The following is a 16,802-nucleotide window of genomic DNA, read 5'->3' on the forward strand; positions in this document are numbered from 1 at the left end:
GAGAGACCTCTTAGTCTTTGGTCTAGGCCTGTTCTATTACCAAAGCAAAAGTCTACTGACTTGCGGTCCTGTGTGAACTACCGGAACATCAATGAGGTATCCAAAACGATGCCCATGCAATTCCAAGAGCTAATGAGGTTGTAGAACCATTAGGTGCTGCTAAGACCTTGAGCACTTTGGGTCTGACAAGTGGATATTGGCAGATCACTCTGGAGCAAACTGCATTCTCTATGGCAGAGAAACTGTATCAGTTCAGGTTATGCCCTTTGGGTTGAAGAATGTTCTTGCCACTTTTCAGAATCTGGTGAACCATGTTCTCATAGGGCTGGATTAGGTCTGTGTGCACTACCTGGATGACATTGTGGTGTTCAGCAATTCAGTGCAAGACCATCTGGGATAACTAGGACAGGTGTTGGCGTGGATACATGAGGCAAAACTACCTATCAAAGCAACCAAGTGTAAGTGGACAGTCATCTCTTGTCTATTTTAGGCATGAGGTGTGCAACGGGAACATTTGGCTGTTCGATGCCATAATTCAGTCTGTGATGGAGTGAGAAGTGCCTACTAAGCAGACTGAAGTGAAGGCATTATCTGGACTCACAGGGTTTTCCAGGAACTTTGTCATGAACTATGGAAGTATAGTTACCTCACTGACAGGGAGGTCTAGTGGTAAGCCCTGTTGAGTAGACTATGTGCATGAGCTCTCTGTGTGAGATGTGAGAAAATGGCTGCTGCACAGACTAGGTCATGGCCATGTGCCGGACGTAGTCAGTGACCACTGTAAGCCAGAAAGCCACCTTGAATTTAGCCATTTGTAATTCTGGAGCCCGTGCACAGTAGTGAGGCAGTGACCCTGTATGCGAGGAGGGCCACAGTGCAAAAGACTGCAGTGCAATTTTGAGATGGCAACCTCGTATTACAGGAGGGACCACTGTGATGAATATCATGCTGATTGGAACGGACCCTGTGGACTGAGTTGCAGTGACCCTGTCTGTTAGAGGGAAACACTGGAGCACCATTGACTGCAACTTGTTTTGCGCCTGCTGGAGAAGTGAGAACACCATGGGAGTTCCTGCGCACTATTACCCCAAAGGGGGACCCTAGACAGGATTGCTGTAGCCACCCCCATTGGGAGAAAAATCGAACACTAACCCCACAAGAGTAGCCACTGAGAGTCTTCAGTCGCTTCATGAGTGCGACTGCTAAGAAGAGGCTCTGCACCCGCGGATGGGGCACACTGAGAAACTACGAATGCTTCCCATCTCTGTGTGGGTAAGACTCATTTCCAGCCTGTCAATCTCAGGGGAACTTGCTGCTAAATTAGCACGGTAGTGCTGGATCACTATTGACTTTGAGTTGTAGTGAACTGTTGAGACTTGGACTACTAGTTAGTCATACCCTGTATGTTAGAAATAGTGAGTGGGAAAAAACAGAATTTTTAACACGAGGAGTGAGTGGGGCAGGGAACCACAAATTAAACATTGGAGCCCTGACATAGGGGAAGGCTGTGTAGTTGTTTGTGGTTGTGGTATTTTTCCTTTGTGTGAATAGCAGTAGAAAAATAAAAGATTTTTAAATAAAAGTGAATTTGACTGGACAATGATTTCTTACTGCTGCTGTATGCATGTTTAGTTGTGAGCCTTTTTTCACTACCATGTACACACCCCCCCACCGAATGAGCCTTGGACTGCTCAGGCCACCCATGCGCTGAGAGTTAAGTGCAGAAGATGTACCTGGCCCAGTTACTCAGAATCGGTAGTGTCAGACCACGGGACTTCAGGAGTAAAAGGCCTCAACCACCATGGTTGGGCCCAGTAACCCCTGCATGCCCCATAGCCCTCTGAAAGGAGTTCTGACATCAACCAACTCACAAAAAGTCTTCAGTTAGTCCAGAACACAGTTGTCAGACTGGTCCTTAGCCTCCCACACTAGTCTCACGTCACACTGCATCTAAGGGAACTACACTGGCTCCCTATATACAAGCGTGCACAGTTCGAATTTCTCACCCACACATACAAAGCACTACACAACATGGATCCTGGCTATCTGAACAGCCATGTAGGGTTCCACCAAACAAATCAGCACATGCTTTCAGCTGGTCTCACTAGCACAGGTACCATCCATTTGCAAAAACAGAGCAAGTGGTTCTGCCTTCTCACACATAGCTTCTAAAGCATGGAAAAACTTACCACACGAGAGCCTCTTCGTCGCTTCTTGAATTCTTCAAGAAACTGTAGACCTGTCTCTCGAATAAGGCCCCTCAAGGCAAGCCACAAAACCCTGCAAAGCGCCAGAGTACCAACACAGGTGATAGGGTATTATAAAAGTGAGTATAACATAACAGATTTTGTTACTTCATTTGGTGCTGATGTGTTGTTTAATGAGAAATGTCCTGCTAAATACCTTTGTAGTGTGCTAAGTGCACCAAAAAACATTTTACTGGTTTTCGTTTGGCTGGGTGGTTGAGTACCTGTCATTTCTCACAAAGGAAATAAATCTATCTTTTATACCTGCTTCAACACCCTGTGAACAAAACATCAAGAAAATATTTGGAAGAAAAAACACTCCACTCTTATTTTTCATTTTATTACAAAGTAAAGGTTTTGCATATAAAATATTTCTATAGGTTAAATAAATAAAGGCAAGCTCTGGAGGATGTATACACCGCATAACTTGCAATAAATTATTAAATTCTGTTAATTTACATATAAATAGATAAAAATAGTAGCATTCAACACCGCCCATAGGTGCCTTAATTTACATTACAAGGTGCTCGCGAGACGCACGGTAGCGGGCTGTGTACGATCAAAAAATGTGCAAAGTTTTAGAGGACAGAAAAAACACAAAGCCTTTCGGCATTGCTTGTCAGTTAAAAATGTTCAGTCATCTCTTCATTAAGCCTCACCTATACTCCCTTACACACACAGACGTTTGGAAAGGCAGCACTAGAAGTTTCATTATAGATGTGCCTTAAAACCAAATTACATACCAGTGCTGAGAGAGGCTTAATGGCTCCCCTGGTACCCGTGAAAACTTCACAGGAAGATTGACCTATATGGAAATCGGGAACATTCTGATAGGGCTGGGGCAGAGTCGATTACATGCCACAGCTACCAGGCAGTAGCATAGCCAGTGTGTAATAGCCCTTAGTACAAAGGAGGCAAAGGGCTTCAACTCTGAAATACAACAGCAATCAGGGTTCAGTGAGCCCCTCAGGCTTCTGGGCCCCAGTGCTACTGCACTTATGGATGATAGGCCCCTACTTTCAGAGGTCTATGTGGGGGTGATGGGTACATTCATGATTTCATCCTAGGTCTTGTGTCTGGTGGTTCTTGTCCAAGCGTCACAACTTGACATATCAGGCGATCGTGTGCAAACCACCTAATTGTTGTGTTTGATTTCTCTGGTGTGCCTGGGGTGGGAGTCATGGGAGACTCATGGCATCACTATTAATACTACTATGAAAAAAGCTCCATATTTGCTTTTGCTCTTGTACTGGGTAGGGCATCTGCCCATAGAGAGGCTGGCCTTTGGGATGTGTGTGTAAAGTGATAAAGAACTTTCCTTTCTTCACTCGTTTACTAAATTCGGCCATGTCTGGATGCTTTTAAGTTCAGGAACTAACTGAATTCTCCAGAAATATGAGCGTTGTAAAGCTCATGCGAACCTTTGTCACTAACAAGCCCCTGAATTTGGCTAATTTTATCATATCCATTACAAGGCACTCGAAAACCTCACAGAGGTCTCGGATTCCTGAGGTTTGCACCTCCAGCAGCAATCTGGCAGAAGATACTTCCTGCCAGTCCTCCCATCTAGACAAGCCCACCACCTCCCTCCCCAGCTACTCATCTGCCCCCACCCCCAACAGACAAACATACTTTGTGTTCGGATACAAAAATGCAGTCTACATCAGTGCTTTGTATTCTAAGTGCCAGGAGACACTGGTGATCAACCCCATCTCACTTGTCTCTTTACCCATGCCCCCCAAAGTGCCAAACAGCATGAGTGACAATCAGAAGCAGAGGCATGACTGTCCTGTGTTTTACCCTCTCCAACCCCCACTTCCAGAAGCACTTTGAAGGGTTGTGCTTTTCAAGGCACAGAGAGTGATTGGAATATGTGCATAGTCACTCATGTCAGACATCACCTAATATGTGACTGACATTGCACCAACCGTACTGGGTGTTCGAAGGCAGCAGCCTTTCAGACAGTCTTCAACCAGATGGCCCCATACCATGACCACCAAACCTATAGTCAAGAGAATAAGCTTGACCTGCATACAGTTTCTGACTTAGGAGCTGCCGGGGCAGCATGCCTCATGGTTTTTGTTTAAACCAAAAAACACAGAGGAAATACAATGAAATGCACAATCAAGACATAGTCCAAAAGTCCAGTATTCCTTCCTATGCATCGATAAAAAGAGGCCATTGGCTCTCAAAGTGATCGTGGTGGCCACCAGTCTTTAATGACTGTATTCAGGCAAAGTAGACATGGAAGCTTAAAGACCCTTGGTAGACAATAGCCACTGCACTGGCACGCCAAGACTGGGAAATCCACCTGCTTAGTCCCCTATAGAGGTCCGCATGCTGAAGGCCCACCAGCGTTTGCTGCAAGTCCTTAATTCCCAATGCATAGCTCTTAGAGTCACATCCTAGGTGAGTCCATTTTTTGTCTGAGATGCAAGAAACTTTTACCAAGGCAGATGCACTAAGATAGCATTAGAGAAACGGTCTTTGTTTGCTACCTTAACAAAGTCAAAATTCCTCACTGGAAGGTTTTCAGTACTTTTAGAGCCAGTGAAGGCACACATAGTTTCAGAATCCTTTGCTCCCCTTCCAAATTTGGTCAAATTCACAATGTAGTGTAAAAACAGTAATTTAAATTTTCCAAAATGCTACCTGACACACAGATTGCTCTGAAAATGAGTTATTCCTATGAGCTCACTGGCACATCCTGCTGATGTCCTTCAAATGCCTGGTCTTCAACTTGCAGATCTTTAATGAGTCAAAGTGGTTGCATCTCAGTGGGCATCTGTGTCCTATGCTCTTCTGTCACACAGGTGCCATCGCGATGCAGATAATCGATAGCTGATCCACCACTCTTGCACTTCTGCTTGCCTTCCTGACTTGGTGTTGTGTCCAAGGCTGCTTTCCCCTCTCGATGCCTGCATGAATCTCTGAAACCTCTTCAGAACTGCAGAACATTTTGCATAAAAAGGGGTGGTTTTGGCTCCTTCTATCTTATCTTCTTCCACACAGGGCTCGTCCATGGCAGCTCATGGAGGGAACTCCTTTGTACACCGTGTCTCCATTTTGCATGCACAGAATTGGAAAATGCAACATCCCTGAAAAAGAAGGATCAAAAGGTCAGTGTTTGCTCTTCACTGGAACAGTCAGTCTTCACTCCCTTAAATAGATATGAGAACTATTAGTCTGATTGTTTCCTTCTAACCATCTCAACCCTGCTAGGGGCTACATAACTTGAAAAGTAAAGTATATTTCATTAAAGTCATCACATAGCCTCAGGCAAACACCTAGTGATTCAAAGGTTACATTATTTTGTAACTAGATAAGTTCAAATCGTATTGGTTACTGACATCGTGTGGCAGATGGGTGTGCCTGCAACAGAACTCAGATTACTTCCCATAAACTACTTCCTGAGGCATTTGCCCCAACAGTGATGTACTGAAGAAGCAGCTCCATGGGCCCACATTTCCTCCCTAGGCCCACCTTAGAGACCAGACTTGAGGGTGCAGGAAGTTAAGGACTGAAATCTGCATAGAACTTCAAGACAATGGATGAGGGATTGGCTGTAATTCGTAGGAACACCTACCCTATGGCCTAAGCCTGTTTAATGAGAAAAGCCTTATCTACGGGTTATTCTTGGCCTCTTAGGAAGATGAGCATCCTACGTGCGGATTTTCCTAAAGTTTAGGTTTGATTCCTGGTGAAGATCTTGCCTAAGATCTAGGCATGCTGTTTGCATACAGCTTTCCCTGAGTCCTAGGCTTGGTTCTATGAAAGGATTTCCCCAAGGCTCTGCACTCACAAAGATCTTTGCTGAAGTCTAAGACTGGTTCCTGAGCAATGTTAACCCTGGGACCTAGCCCCGGTTCCTAAGGAAGGCTTTGTTTACTAACAATGCTTGGATCCTTACCCCCCTTTGGGAACTAGACCATAAATCTCATAAAGGTCTACCCTGGGGATTTTACTCAGTTTCTCTGGAAAAAATTGCAAGGGGCTTTAGACGGGGTCCTCAGGAAGGCCTTCCAATGCTTACACTTTTCTCCCTCAGAGGCACAGATAGGGCTTCTCCTGCATCCCTTTGTCTGCCTCGGCTCCTTCTCCTCTTGTCCTTCAGGAGTTTGGAAAGCTGTGCATGTGCTGATTTCTATAGGAAAGAGCTGTAGTTGCCTCATTTACTTTGGCTAATTACTCTCCCGTCCGACCAACTCATTTGTGTCTGAGGCATGTGCCAAGCCCCTTCAGCACACAGACACTCTGTCACATCTACCTTAGGGTGCTTACCTTAGAACTCTCAGGAGCGTTGTGCCTCCGTTCTGCAGCGAGTCTCTTTTTCCTACTGTTTTTGGCTTTTTCTTGTACTCTGTAGTATTCATGTTGCCGCTGGAGAAAAAAAACAGGAGCAATTGTGAGCTTCAGGCCTTGCAGCAGCAAGAGAATCCAATAATAACATGCAAGCTGATGCCAAAAGCTGCCAAGATTAACTGCCAGGGAAAGGTTACCCTTTATAGCTGCTGTATTTTACAGTGTGTTTACGGCTCTGGTATTTTCAGTGCATAATCAAAACTGACTTATTTCGACACCTCTCCACCCGTGGGAGCATGCAGAGGGGAAAAACACTTAGCTGAAAGGAATGCAATTTACAACGATAAAGTCATTCTCTGCCACACCCTGGCCCAGCATCACCTGCAGACAGCTGGTGCCAGGCCTCTGCCTCGCAGGCCGTTCCCTCTAACTGCAGGCAGGGAAGAAGGGTTCATTGTCGGCAGGAGGGGGGAGGGTGGGATATGAACTTGCAATGGCCACAATATGCCTGATTGAGGATTTCAATCAGGGAAGGGGCGAAGGCCCAAGCATCAACCAGAATCTGACTGGCCTAGAGGGGATATTAAGAAATCTGCAAAAAGCAGGTGCCTCTAACTCTGATAGGCTGACTCGGCTGGAGCAGAGTCAGGTCTAAGTCAGCAAACGCCTGACATGTGGCTGATTTTGTGACACATCAACCGGTTTATAAGCAGGGTCAGACTGGCATGTGGGGCAATCAGGCGGTGGACGTAGTTCAGGTCTGACAAGTCATTGTGTGGGTCGTTTTGTGGTTATTCGTGGGCCTGTTCTATGGTCTGGGGTCGTTTTTTTTACCTTTGGTTTCTCTACGGGAAGAACACGTGCATGCAGTCTCCTGTTCGAAAAACACGTTTATAATGTCTCTTTACAAATCTCGAATAAGAGCCACTTTTTAGCTATGTGATTGAAAAATAAGACGCTTTTGGTGCCCTAGACTATTTTCTGTCGAAGTCCAGTCCCACCCTGGTTATAAGAGGCACTGGCCAAACTGCCAATCACAGTGGAGCATTCAAGAGCTACTGAATCAGTGCAGCCTAGCTTAAAGTGAACATATCACCTTCGATTATGTGAACAGCAGCTGGCGCACACCGTGACGTCTGTGTATGCTACATTACCAGCATGCTTTAGGGTGTCCTGGTTGTGCTGCTCACAAGTTCCTGACGTATTAGTGCTAACTATTTCGACTTCTATACATTGCCCAATAACATATGCAACTCAAAAAATTAGATATGTAGAGATACAGGTTAGAAAGAAAAAAGAAAGCTAGCGTGAAAGAGAAAAGTTGAAAGAAGTAAAAAGACAAGTAGGAGGGATGAGTTAGCATGTGCGAGTGAGAAAACGAAATCAGCAGTATATAAAAAGTGGCAGCACGAACGGTAAAAAAAAAAAAAAGATTCAGAACATGTGACATTGTAAAAACTGGACGAGAAAAATATCGCTGAGAATTTAAAAAAAAGGAGGCATCTATAGAGAGAAAGAGCAGACTGAAAGAAATCGTCAGAGCGGAAGATGAGGAAAGACAATAAAGAGAGGGTGCAAACGAGTAAGGGGAGGGATAAACAGGTTGACATCGGTACCCACCTGTGCTTCGGCTGGCAAAACGCAGAACACGTGGTGTCGTTGGGGCTGGCGCACGCGCACCTGGTGATGGCGCGCTTGCGTCGCCTCGTCGGGTTGCCCAGGCCATAAGGACTGGTCTGTCTGTGGAAACACAAGCAGAGAGAGGGACATGAGGAAACAGGACCAGATCCCACGGGCGAATGCAATAAATTCTGTGCAGCCGTAAGAATCACCACCAGGCCTGCAGCCATAAAATCAGATCCCCACCCTGCTCAAACACTCCGCTCCTGACAAATAAACTCTGCCCCCCTTTCAGCGCTGTTTATGGCGCCAATTAACATCGCTCTACAGCCCCGACACAGAAACAGAAGACAGTCCTTGCCCGCTCACTCCCAGCCCCTGTGCCAGTTGTTGCCACTTAGTTGTGTAGCGGTTCATACCAGTGAGTCAAGTTTGTAAGCAACACGTCGCCATTTAAGTTTTAACTCACTGGCTTAAGTGAGGCTAGAGCAGGCCAGATACCGCCGACTACTAAACTCCTGTCTTGGTTTTAAAATGCCCAACTGCAAACACTCTGTAATGAATCTCAATAAAACGCTTCGAGGCCTGGTCAGACGTTAACAGCGCTATACAGATTGAATTATAATACAATACAATTACAGTCCAACACAATAGAATGCCTATAGCACTTCCCCAAAGCTACTGTTTTTAGATATTGTTACAAATGTTCAGAATTGTAATACACTGATTGGCAATCTCAGTTCTAATACCTTAACACCTATTACTGCAACAACAAGTGATATTATATGTCCCGAGCGCAGATATAATTTGATTGTATCACTTTCATCACAAACAGATTATTAAAAAAACTGACGGTCCCCATATTAGGACCCCCACCACCTCCGCCCGGCTCGGAATCGTCGAGGTAGAAACTGCGAATACACAAATGTGCACGTTTTTCACCAGCTAACGACTCGTTTCTGTGGCCTCCCTAGGCACTTTTTCCTGACCCATATTCTCATCGCAGATACCCTGTATTTTTATTGTTGTACTGGAAGCAATCGATTCATAATCAAATATTTCTCGGGGTGATGTTTCGATAAATTATCGAAGTATCGCCACTGGGCTGAAAACGGAAGTAGATTCAAAAGCCCTTGTTTGTCTTCTTGATACAGATTCAGCCGGCCCTCTTGGCTGCAGCGCCGGTTCAGCACCCGCTCGCAGTCCAGGCACTTTAATCTCTATTCTGAGTCACACGGGTACACAAAAGGGATGCCTTGACGCTGAGATATGCCGGGATTTAAAAATAGCCTCCCTTCAGAAGAAAGAGTGCGTCTCCTCCCTCCAGCCGGTGACAGTTACTGCTCTGAGCTAATATTTGCGCTCTTCTGGACGCGGAGTGTAGTAAACATCGCCTCACCTCCGCGTAATCCCCTCCCTGTGCCGCTGCCAGACAGGGCGGACTAATAACCAGCTTGCTGACAGCGAGATAAAAGTGCTGCTCAAGGACCCGATTAAATTACTTTATTACCATCATTAATTCGTGCCTAGGCACCTCTTTACTGATCCGTCATGGAGGAAAAAACCCATAAGTGAGCAGGAATTAGTAATATGGTTTAGACCGATTGATGGCCTAGCTCTTTGGGTTAAGTACATGCGGAAAATAAGGATACATCCAAAGTCAGTGCACCATTTTGCTATGTAAAATGTGGGTGTGTAAAGCACACATGCCTGCTAAAAAAAAAAAAAAAAAAAGTTATTTGCAGCCCTTCAAGGTGCAAGTCAGTTGTACGCATCTGCTGCATACTTTCTGTACCGGAAATACACATTTGTTCCTGCTTTGTGTTTATTTCGTTCGCATGCCGAGCACATTCCGAACAGCAGGTGGCAGGATGTGCCAGGCCCTGGTTTGTAGTCTCCTGCTGAAGAGAAATGTCTTGGAGACACTGCATTCTGCGAAGTACTCCCTTTGGCTATGACAGCCTTGGTGGGAAAAAACCGTATAGCCCAGTACCAGAATTTGTTAATTTATTTATTTAAGAAAAGGGTGTTCCCTAACTTAAAGAATGCGTGTGATTGAAAAAGAGCAGTTACAAAACGAAATCAGTCGATGCTCGTTAGGCATACACTAAAAACAGGCTGGGATGAGTGGCGATGTAGGTTAAATAGGCAATGTGAACACAAGAAAATGCTTTTGGGGTTTTGAAATATATATTCAAATCGAACGTGCGGCACACGGCCTTTCAGCTGGTTCTTTTCTACTGAACCAATGGCTATGTTCCATGAAAAAAACATGTTTAGTGAATGAATACATCGCGTCAGAGAGCCAGATGGGGCCTCAATGTACTGTGTGGTTTGTTGAAAAGAGCACCGAGAAAAATGCATTTAATAAATGTTACGGCGTTCGTTCCACACTATTGCAGTCGTGTAGAGACAAACTCTGGTTTGTAAATTGTAATCAAACTAAATTTGAGTTAAAGTGTGTTCATCAGCTTGGAATATTATGATTGCCCATAAAACTAACGAATTCGGAGCGGTCTTCAGTTTGCCACCATTGCCCTGGCGTTCATGAGGAACTGATGAGTCGTTAGTGTGTTTTTCCTTATTGTGAGACCCTGTGGCCAACTTGGGTCTTCTGTCTGGTAGTTGGCACCTTTCGTGCCCACGGCAATCCTTGTAAGGCCTGACACTGAACAGGAAAACACAAGCAAGACGGAAGCGAGTGTCTAACTGGAGACCACATAGGATCTATATGTGTATCGTAATGTAGCGCTTTCGGACGCTCCCCGGGATTTTGGATTAAGGACCATGGGCGGTATACCTTGTTAGTGTACCTCTGTATACTAAAACCATTGGTTGTCGCGGTGCGCATTAGTAGGAGGTTGCCATGTACCTAGGGGTGGGGTAGGAGTAGGGACTGAGACGCTGGCACAGGCACTCACCCAGGGGTGTTGACCCAGATGATGTCCAGGTGGCAGAAGTAGATGCATTCCTTGTCCAGCCAGCTGTTGCAGGAACACCTCTTCGTGCGCAGGTGTCTCGTGCCGCTGGCCGGGGCCAGATCTGCTTCCGGGAAGGGGCTCCCTCTACCTGCAAAGAGAAGAAGGCGGTGCGGGTCACGTGATGTGGTCTAGTCCTTCTGCAGCCGCGCTGCACTGAGGGGCCCTCAAGCGGCCGTCAGTGCAAGGGGTGTGACGCATGAGAGAAAAGCAGAAGCATCACGACGCACTGATAACCACGCAGCACACAGAACACTGACAGACACGGACATCTAAATGCACCTGATAGTTCCCGCGTCCTTTCAACATGGAGTCCTTCTTACGTTCCGACCAGGCAACATACATTACAAAGGGTGACGCAGCGTACCACAACACATCATCTCCCCTTCTAGAAAGCGTACGTTCACCCATTTCTTGGAGCTATGTAACAGGTTTTTATATTTGGCCAAGGCAATAGTGCTGATGAATGGCTATATCCGCCCCGCCCCCTTAAGCAATAGAGATTGGGACGATATTTCTTTCTGCAAAAGATTAGAGGCAGGTTAGTTAAGAACTATCTATTTAACTGGTGTTATAAAACGAACATAGGAGGAGATGTAATCTCAGTTTAGCAGCCCACTCTTACTTCCCCTTCAAATACATAACTCCTCACCAAATGGGTGCACCACTATCAGAATATGTTTATACAACTGTAGACACGCTACAAACACCCCGACAACGTTTAACGATACACGCTTTAGTGCATTGTTTTTAATGCACGCACACATAAGCACAGCTAGCTCAGTATAGATTAAGAGTGCCTGCATATGCAGTCGTCACATTCATGGGTAGCCTTACCCTTCTCTGTGTAGCTGTACACACAGACATCCCTAAATTAAGGGCAATGTCTCCGTTTACCTGTTAACTCAGTTTCGGCTTTATAAAGCACACTACACATTCTGTATCTTCTTACAGTGTAACGTGTTTTTTTTTTTCCATAGAGTTTTTCAGAAAAACACGCTCACTGCCCAGATCAGTGCTTAAATTACAAACGCTAAACATTAAATAAACGGGCAAACATAAAACACTGAGAATTCCGAGGGCTGAATTGTACTCCATCCATGCAGCATTATATAACTGACCCCTTTTCACTGTCACAACGCAGATATGCGCACTAATCTCAGCTCCCCCTGTTGAGAAAATTGTGTGATCCTGAGCAAATCGTATGGTCTCACTATCCTTAAATCCCCCAATCTGCAAAATCTTGACGTAGAAACGCGACAAAGACCGGTATTGAGTGCTCACAAAAATTGATATTTACAATGGTATCCGTACCAAGCCAGACGCACACATAGATACTAACGTCTTCAGGGTGAGGTGGTAGTCTCCATCTTAGAGTAGCAGTGAAAACGTGAGTGTAGTACGGACATTTATGTAGCTCCCTCCAAACGTAAAAGAATTGCCGCGCAGCGCGGTGGAGTGTGCAACTCTAGGGGAACCGGGTGTCACATGTAGAACTGGCTGAGGCATGACTTTAAAGGCTCCATCTGCCATACTACTGACCCCGCACCAGGCCTTCGGGCGTTACAGGAGAGCAGTCTGCAGTGTTCAGTTTACAAATCACATGCCTGAAGTGAAACCTAACCGGTGCTAAAGATGCAGTCACGCCGTGGAGCCGCTTTAAATCATCAAAGAAACATAATGCATTACACTGTAAAATCATATGAATCCATGCAGAGTACACTTAAAACCACGTGGCTATATAAAAATATATTGTCAGCAGGCTCAAAACTAATGCGGTTTCATTAGTGTTTTATTGGCGAACCAACACTCGGATATTACACGCTATAGAACATTCAGTGGATCTGTCTATCATAACGCACGCAGCTTCATTGCTACCTCAACATACAGATATGAATGGATCCCATCTCGTGTAGACATCTGTTCCAGGGCTCCTGCTCCTTGCGCCCCCTACATTTATCTGTAGATGACGAACTAATGCTACTGCCTAGCACCTACCACATGCATGTATGTGTGTGTGTGTCCGCTATGTACCTATCTATATGTGTCGTGCATGCTTGCGGAGCATCTGCGTAGAGCAACACCACATGGTTGGCATGTATGCATTCAGTGTCCCTGCCACATGCATCCATAGGGATGTGCGCCTCCAAAACCACTATACATAGCCTGTATATATTTATGTATGCAGTGCTGCTGTCCCCAGACTATCCTATCCATGACATGTATATGCATGCAGTAAGTACCCTTACTTCCAACACCCTTCTTCATATCTAGCAGGTATGCATGAAGTGTCCCGGCACCAGCAACCCTTCTAAACGACTCATGCCTTACTCCTGCTCTCAGAACCCCCCCTTAATGATGCATGGAGGCTCCCTGAACTCACCTTCTTCCAGCACGATGCAAAGCACCACTGCGATGGAGAGAACGCTGGCCGGTCTGTGTGCCATGTCCGAAACCGCGGGTAATCCTGAGAGAGAATGTAAGTAATGGCTCCTCTGGGTGCTGAGCTACAGGTGCTCTGAGCTGATATTGGCACGCGCTGGCTTTTTATAGGCCGCCTTGTCCTGCCTCCTGAGCTTGGCCACGCCCACCCGCACGTGTCCTGCCAGTTCTTCATTCCGTGGCTGGGGCCGGGGAGGCTGTGCTCTGCTGTTCCTGAGAACTCTCTGAGCGCCAGCGGTGACTCCCTTCTCTGAGCTGGCAAGTGCAAGGCGGGCATTGGCCGAGACTCACTTCGGGCACAGGGACAGAGCTAGATTATCACGGAGGCCGGCACTTCTGTGAAGGCCGAAATACTGGAGCGGGGTCTGTGCCTCTGAGAGGCTTGTAGGGCTGGAACAAAGGCATTGCCTCTAACTAGGACAGACTCCATCACATCAACAGACTAATGTCTATAAAAGGTCAGTAGGGCTGACAAGTGCCTCTGAGCAGCTGCTAGGGCTAGGGCAGACTTTGTTACATAGAAGCTAGTGCCACTAAAACACCTGCGGGGCTGGGTAAAGCCAGTGCCTCTAAGGTCCTGTGAGAGTTTACAGCAAACGTCGCCACGTGCAAACTGGTGTCTTTATACCTAGCTGCCGAAATTCCCAGATCCGTACGTGATTGTATCAGTGCTTGAAATTGAAAAATTAAAGTGCAGGTACTCTTTGCCAGAGTACCTGCTTGTTTCCGAGAAGTGCCGATACTCTCCAATTAAAAGTATTACGTTTCTCTTGAGATGTGCCGGTACTCTCCCTCTTAAAATAAAAAAGTGGCGGTACTCAGTACCGGACAGTACCGGCCCATTTAAGGCACTGATTGTAGTCCTATTTTATAATGACATAAACCGGACTACAAATCCCAGAATTCAAATAAAAACCTGGACTGTGGCAGCACTTCACGAATGGGCCTAAGCAAACTTGGCAGTTATGTTAAAGCACCACTAAGGTTGGGATAAAACCTGTTTCAATGATATCCTGTTAGTGCTGGGGCACACTCTGTCACATGGAGACTAGTGACTCTAAAACTCCACCGGGACGAGGGTGAAGCAAGTGCCACTGAGATCTTGTTAGGGTTGTAAAACAGCCATTACCTTTCGGAAAAGTGGAATAGCTGTGGTTGAATCACTCACACAAAAGCCCATAGTCGCCAAAAAGATACATGGGACTGGGGTAGAACCAGCACTTTTCAGAGTCTGTTGTAGTCGGGGCAAAGTCAGTGCCATGACAGACTAATGTCTCTGAAAGGCCGACAAGACTGCATCAGAGCCAGTGCCTCATAAAGGTACTACTGAAAAGGAGCTAGACACTAGACTAGAGAGTTCCAGTGCCTCTGAGGCTGGATCCATCTACTTGCCAGTAAATACAGCTGACTGGCTTTCAGAGGCCGGTAGGATTGGGGAAGGGTCACAGTGAAATAATGGACGAGCGAATAGTGTCCCGGTAGGTGGGATGTGCTGGGGTAAAGCTACGACTTCTGAAAGGCCGGCGTAGCTGTGTAGAGTCAATGTACAGGCAGTGCTTAATTTGTAAATAAAAACGTGCCGGTGCCCAAGGCCTTCCTCTTACATACGCGGCTGCTGCTATTAAATGTGCGAACAGGGAATACTGTGGCAGCATAATCCTGAAGCCACCTCAGGCCTCTTTCAATCCATTTACAGCCACTCCTTGCCCCTTCAGCTCACTCCTGCAGCTTTCTGCTCTCTCCCTTTGTGACGCTTTTTCGTTTTTCTCTTTCTCCGTCTTTCCCAAATATGTCTTTTGCTCGCACCAAATGCTTGAGGCAGAAAATTAAGCGCCGGCCCTCACAAATAAGTGCAGGTGCTCCGCACCGGAAACAACATGCACAAATTAAGCACCGCGTACAGGTTTTCTGTGAAAGAGCCTTATGGCTGAGGCGGAATCACTAAGGTATCAGGCCAGTCCTCCTATTGAACAGGAGGTGCCGCGGTTGGTTCGAGTATGTGGAATTGAGATACCTGGGACGAGGCAGAGGCTCCAGCGAGAAACCAGTGGACTGGCTTATTGCCACCTTCGAGAGACTGTGACAGAGTTTGGGGCCCCTGGGACGGTTACTATCCCACTACTTAGCCATGAAGATAGCCGAGGTCGATGGCTAGGTTGCTGGTCAGAGATTCATAACTAATATTTTTGATGCCATCGGAGCTAGGGCAGAGTCCCAGAGTCTCATGACAGACTAGTGTCTCTGAAAGGTATCATTTTGGACAGAGTATGAGCCTCTAAAATAGCACTTTAGGGTATCACATTCTGGGAGATCAGACAGGCCCGTTGGGCTGCTGCAGACCCGCCACGTGTCTGACACATGCATCTAAAAGCAGAGCTGGGTAGTCGCGTAAAAAGCTAGTGCCTCTGAAAAGCGAAAGGGCTGGGGAAGTGTCAGTAGAGTATTAGTTTGAGTTTGAAATGTAAATCACATTGGCCATCGTAAGTGTGCCTGGCAAGTGACTTTACACTACAAGCCTGACATGGAGAGCTGCAGGCAGCTGGATCCAGCCGAGGGGACAGGTAACCCTTGAAAGCTGAGCTTACATTCCCTTTCAGAGTCCTGCAGGATGAAATCACCCAGAGATGCGTGACGGTAACGTGTGCTATATAAGTGTCATTCACCCATCTATCCAGGAAAGAGTGGGACATTGGTTTTTCAAAATGCATTCAAATATTTCAACCTACAACAGCTCATACGGTAATAGTTCTTTTCGAGATAGCACACCTGCCATCGGCTCTCTAGACAACCAGTGCTTTAAACGTTCAGGTGCTATCCGGTACTCAGTGCCTGCACTTATTTAATTTACAACGGAGAGAGCCTGCACTTCTCAGCTCTGCTGCAATGTATTTATTGAGCGAGTACCAGCACTTCTTAGAAGTAAAAGGTACTCCAAAGTGTGAGGACCTGCACGTCTATATTTCAATGTAATGCACTGTAGAGAACGCTTCCCTTGTCAAGCGCCACGCCAATAAACGTACATGTTTTGGCACTACTTTTCATCAAAGGGTCTGGAAGAAATGTGCGCACAACTCATAATGCCGATTCGTGCGCAAAACCCACTTGGTCACGATTCGCTCTTGGTTCTACCTGGGTCAGTTGTAAATGAGGGAGGGCTCGGCAAAACGAGCAGCACTGAGATGAAAAATAATGCGCCACGACAATAAATATTTTA

General features: G+C 46.2%; 1 protein-coding gene across 1 annotated transcript; it reads right to left on the bottom strand.

The window, feature by feature from the left end:
* Window positions 1-2,570: 2,570 nt before the first annotated feature.
* Window positions 2,571-13,666, bottom strand: EDN2 (endothelin 2). The gene is made up of 5 exons (XM_069224890.1): window positions 13,530-13,666; window positions 11,090-11,237; window positions 8,169-8,288; window positions 6,528-6,626; window positions 2,571-5,344 (listed from the first exon to the last, which is right to left on the bottom strand). The coding sequence occupies exons 1-5, from the start codon at window positions 13,591-13,593 to the stop codon at window positions 5,236-5,238; spliced, it is 540 nt and encodes a 179-aa protein (XP_069080991.1). The 5' UTR covers window positions 13,594-13,666; the 3' UTR covers window positions 2,571-5,235.
* Window positions 13,667-16,802: the final 3,136 nt, after the last annotated feature.

This window comes from Pleurodeles waltl, chromosome 3_1, assembly GCF_031143425.1.
Source record: "Pleurodeles waltl isolate 20211129_DDA chromosome 3_1, aPleWal1.hap1.20221129, whole genome shotgun sequence".
In the NCBI taxonomy this organism is placed as follows: Eukaryota; Metazoa; Chordata; class Amphibia; order Caudata; family Salamandridae; genus Pleurodeles; species Pleurodeles waltl.

Bases quoted from the DNA above. Each gene is read 5' to 3' on its own strand.
- EDN2 (XM_069224890.1), bottom strand. From the start codon at position 13,593: ATGGCACACAGACCGGCCAGCGTTCTCTCCATCGCAGTGGTGCTTTGC. The intron at 6,627-8,168 runs GTGGGTACCGAT...TTTTTTCTCCAG, and splicing joins TTTTGCCAGCCGAAGCACAG to CGGCAACATGAATACTACAG. The intron at 5,345-6,527 runs GTAAGCACCCTA...CTTCTTTTTCAG, and splicing joins ACGCTCCTGAGAGTTCTAAG to GGATGTTGCATTTTCCAATT.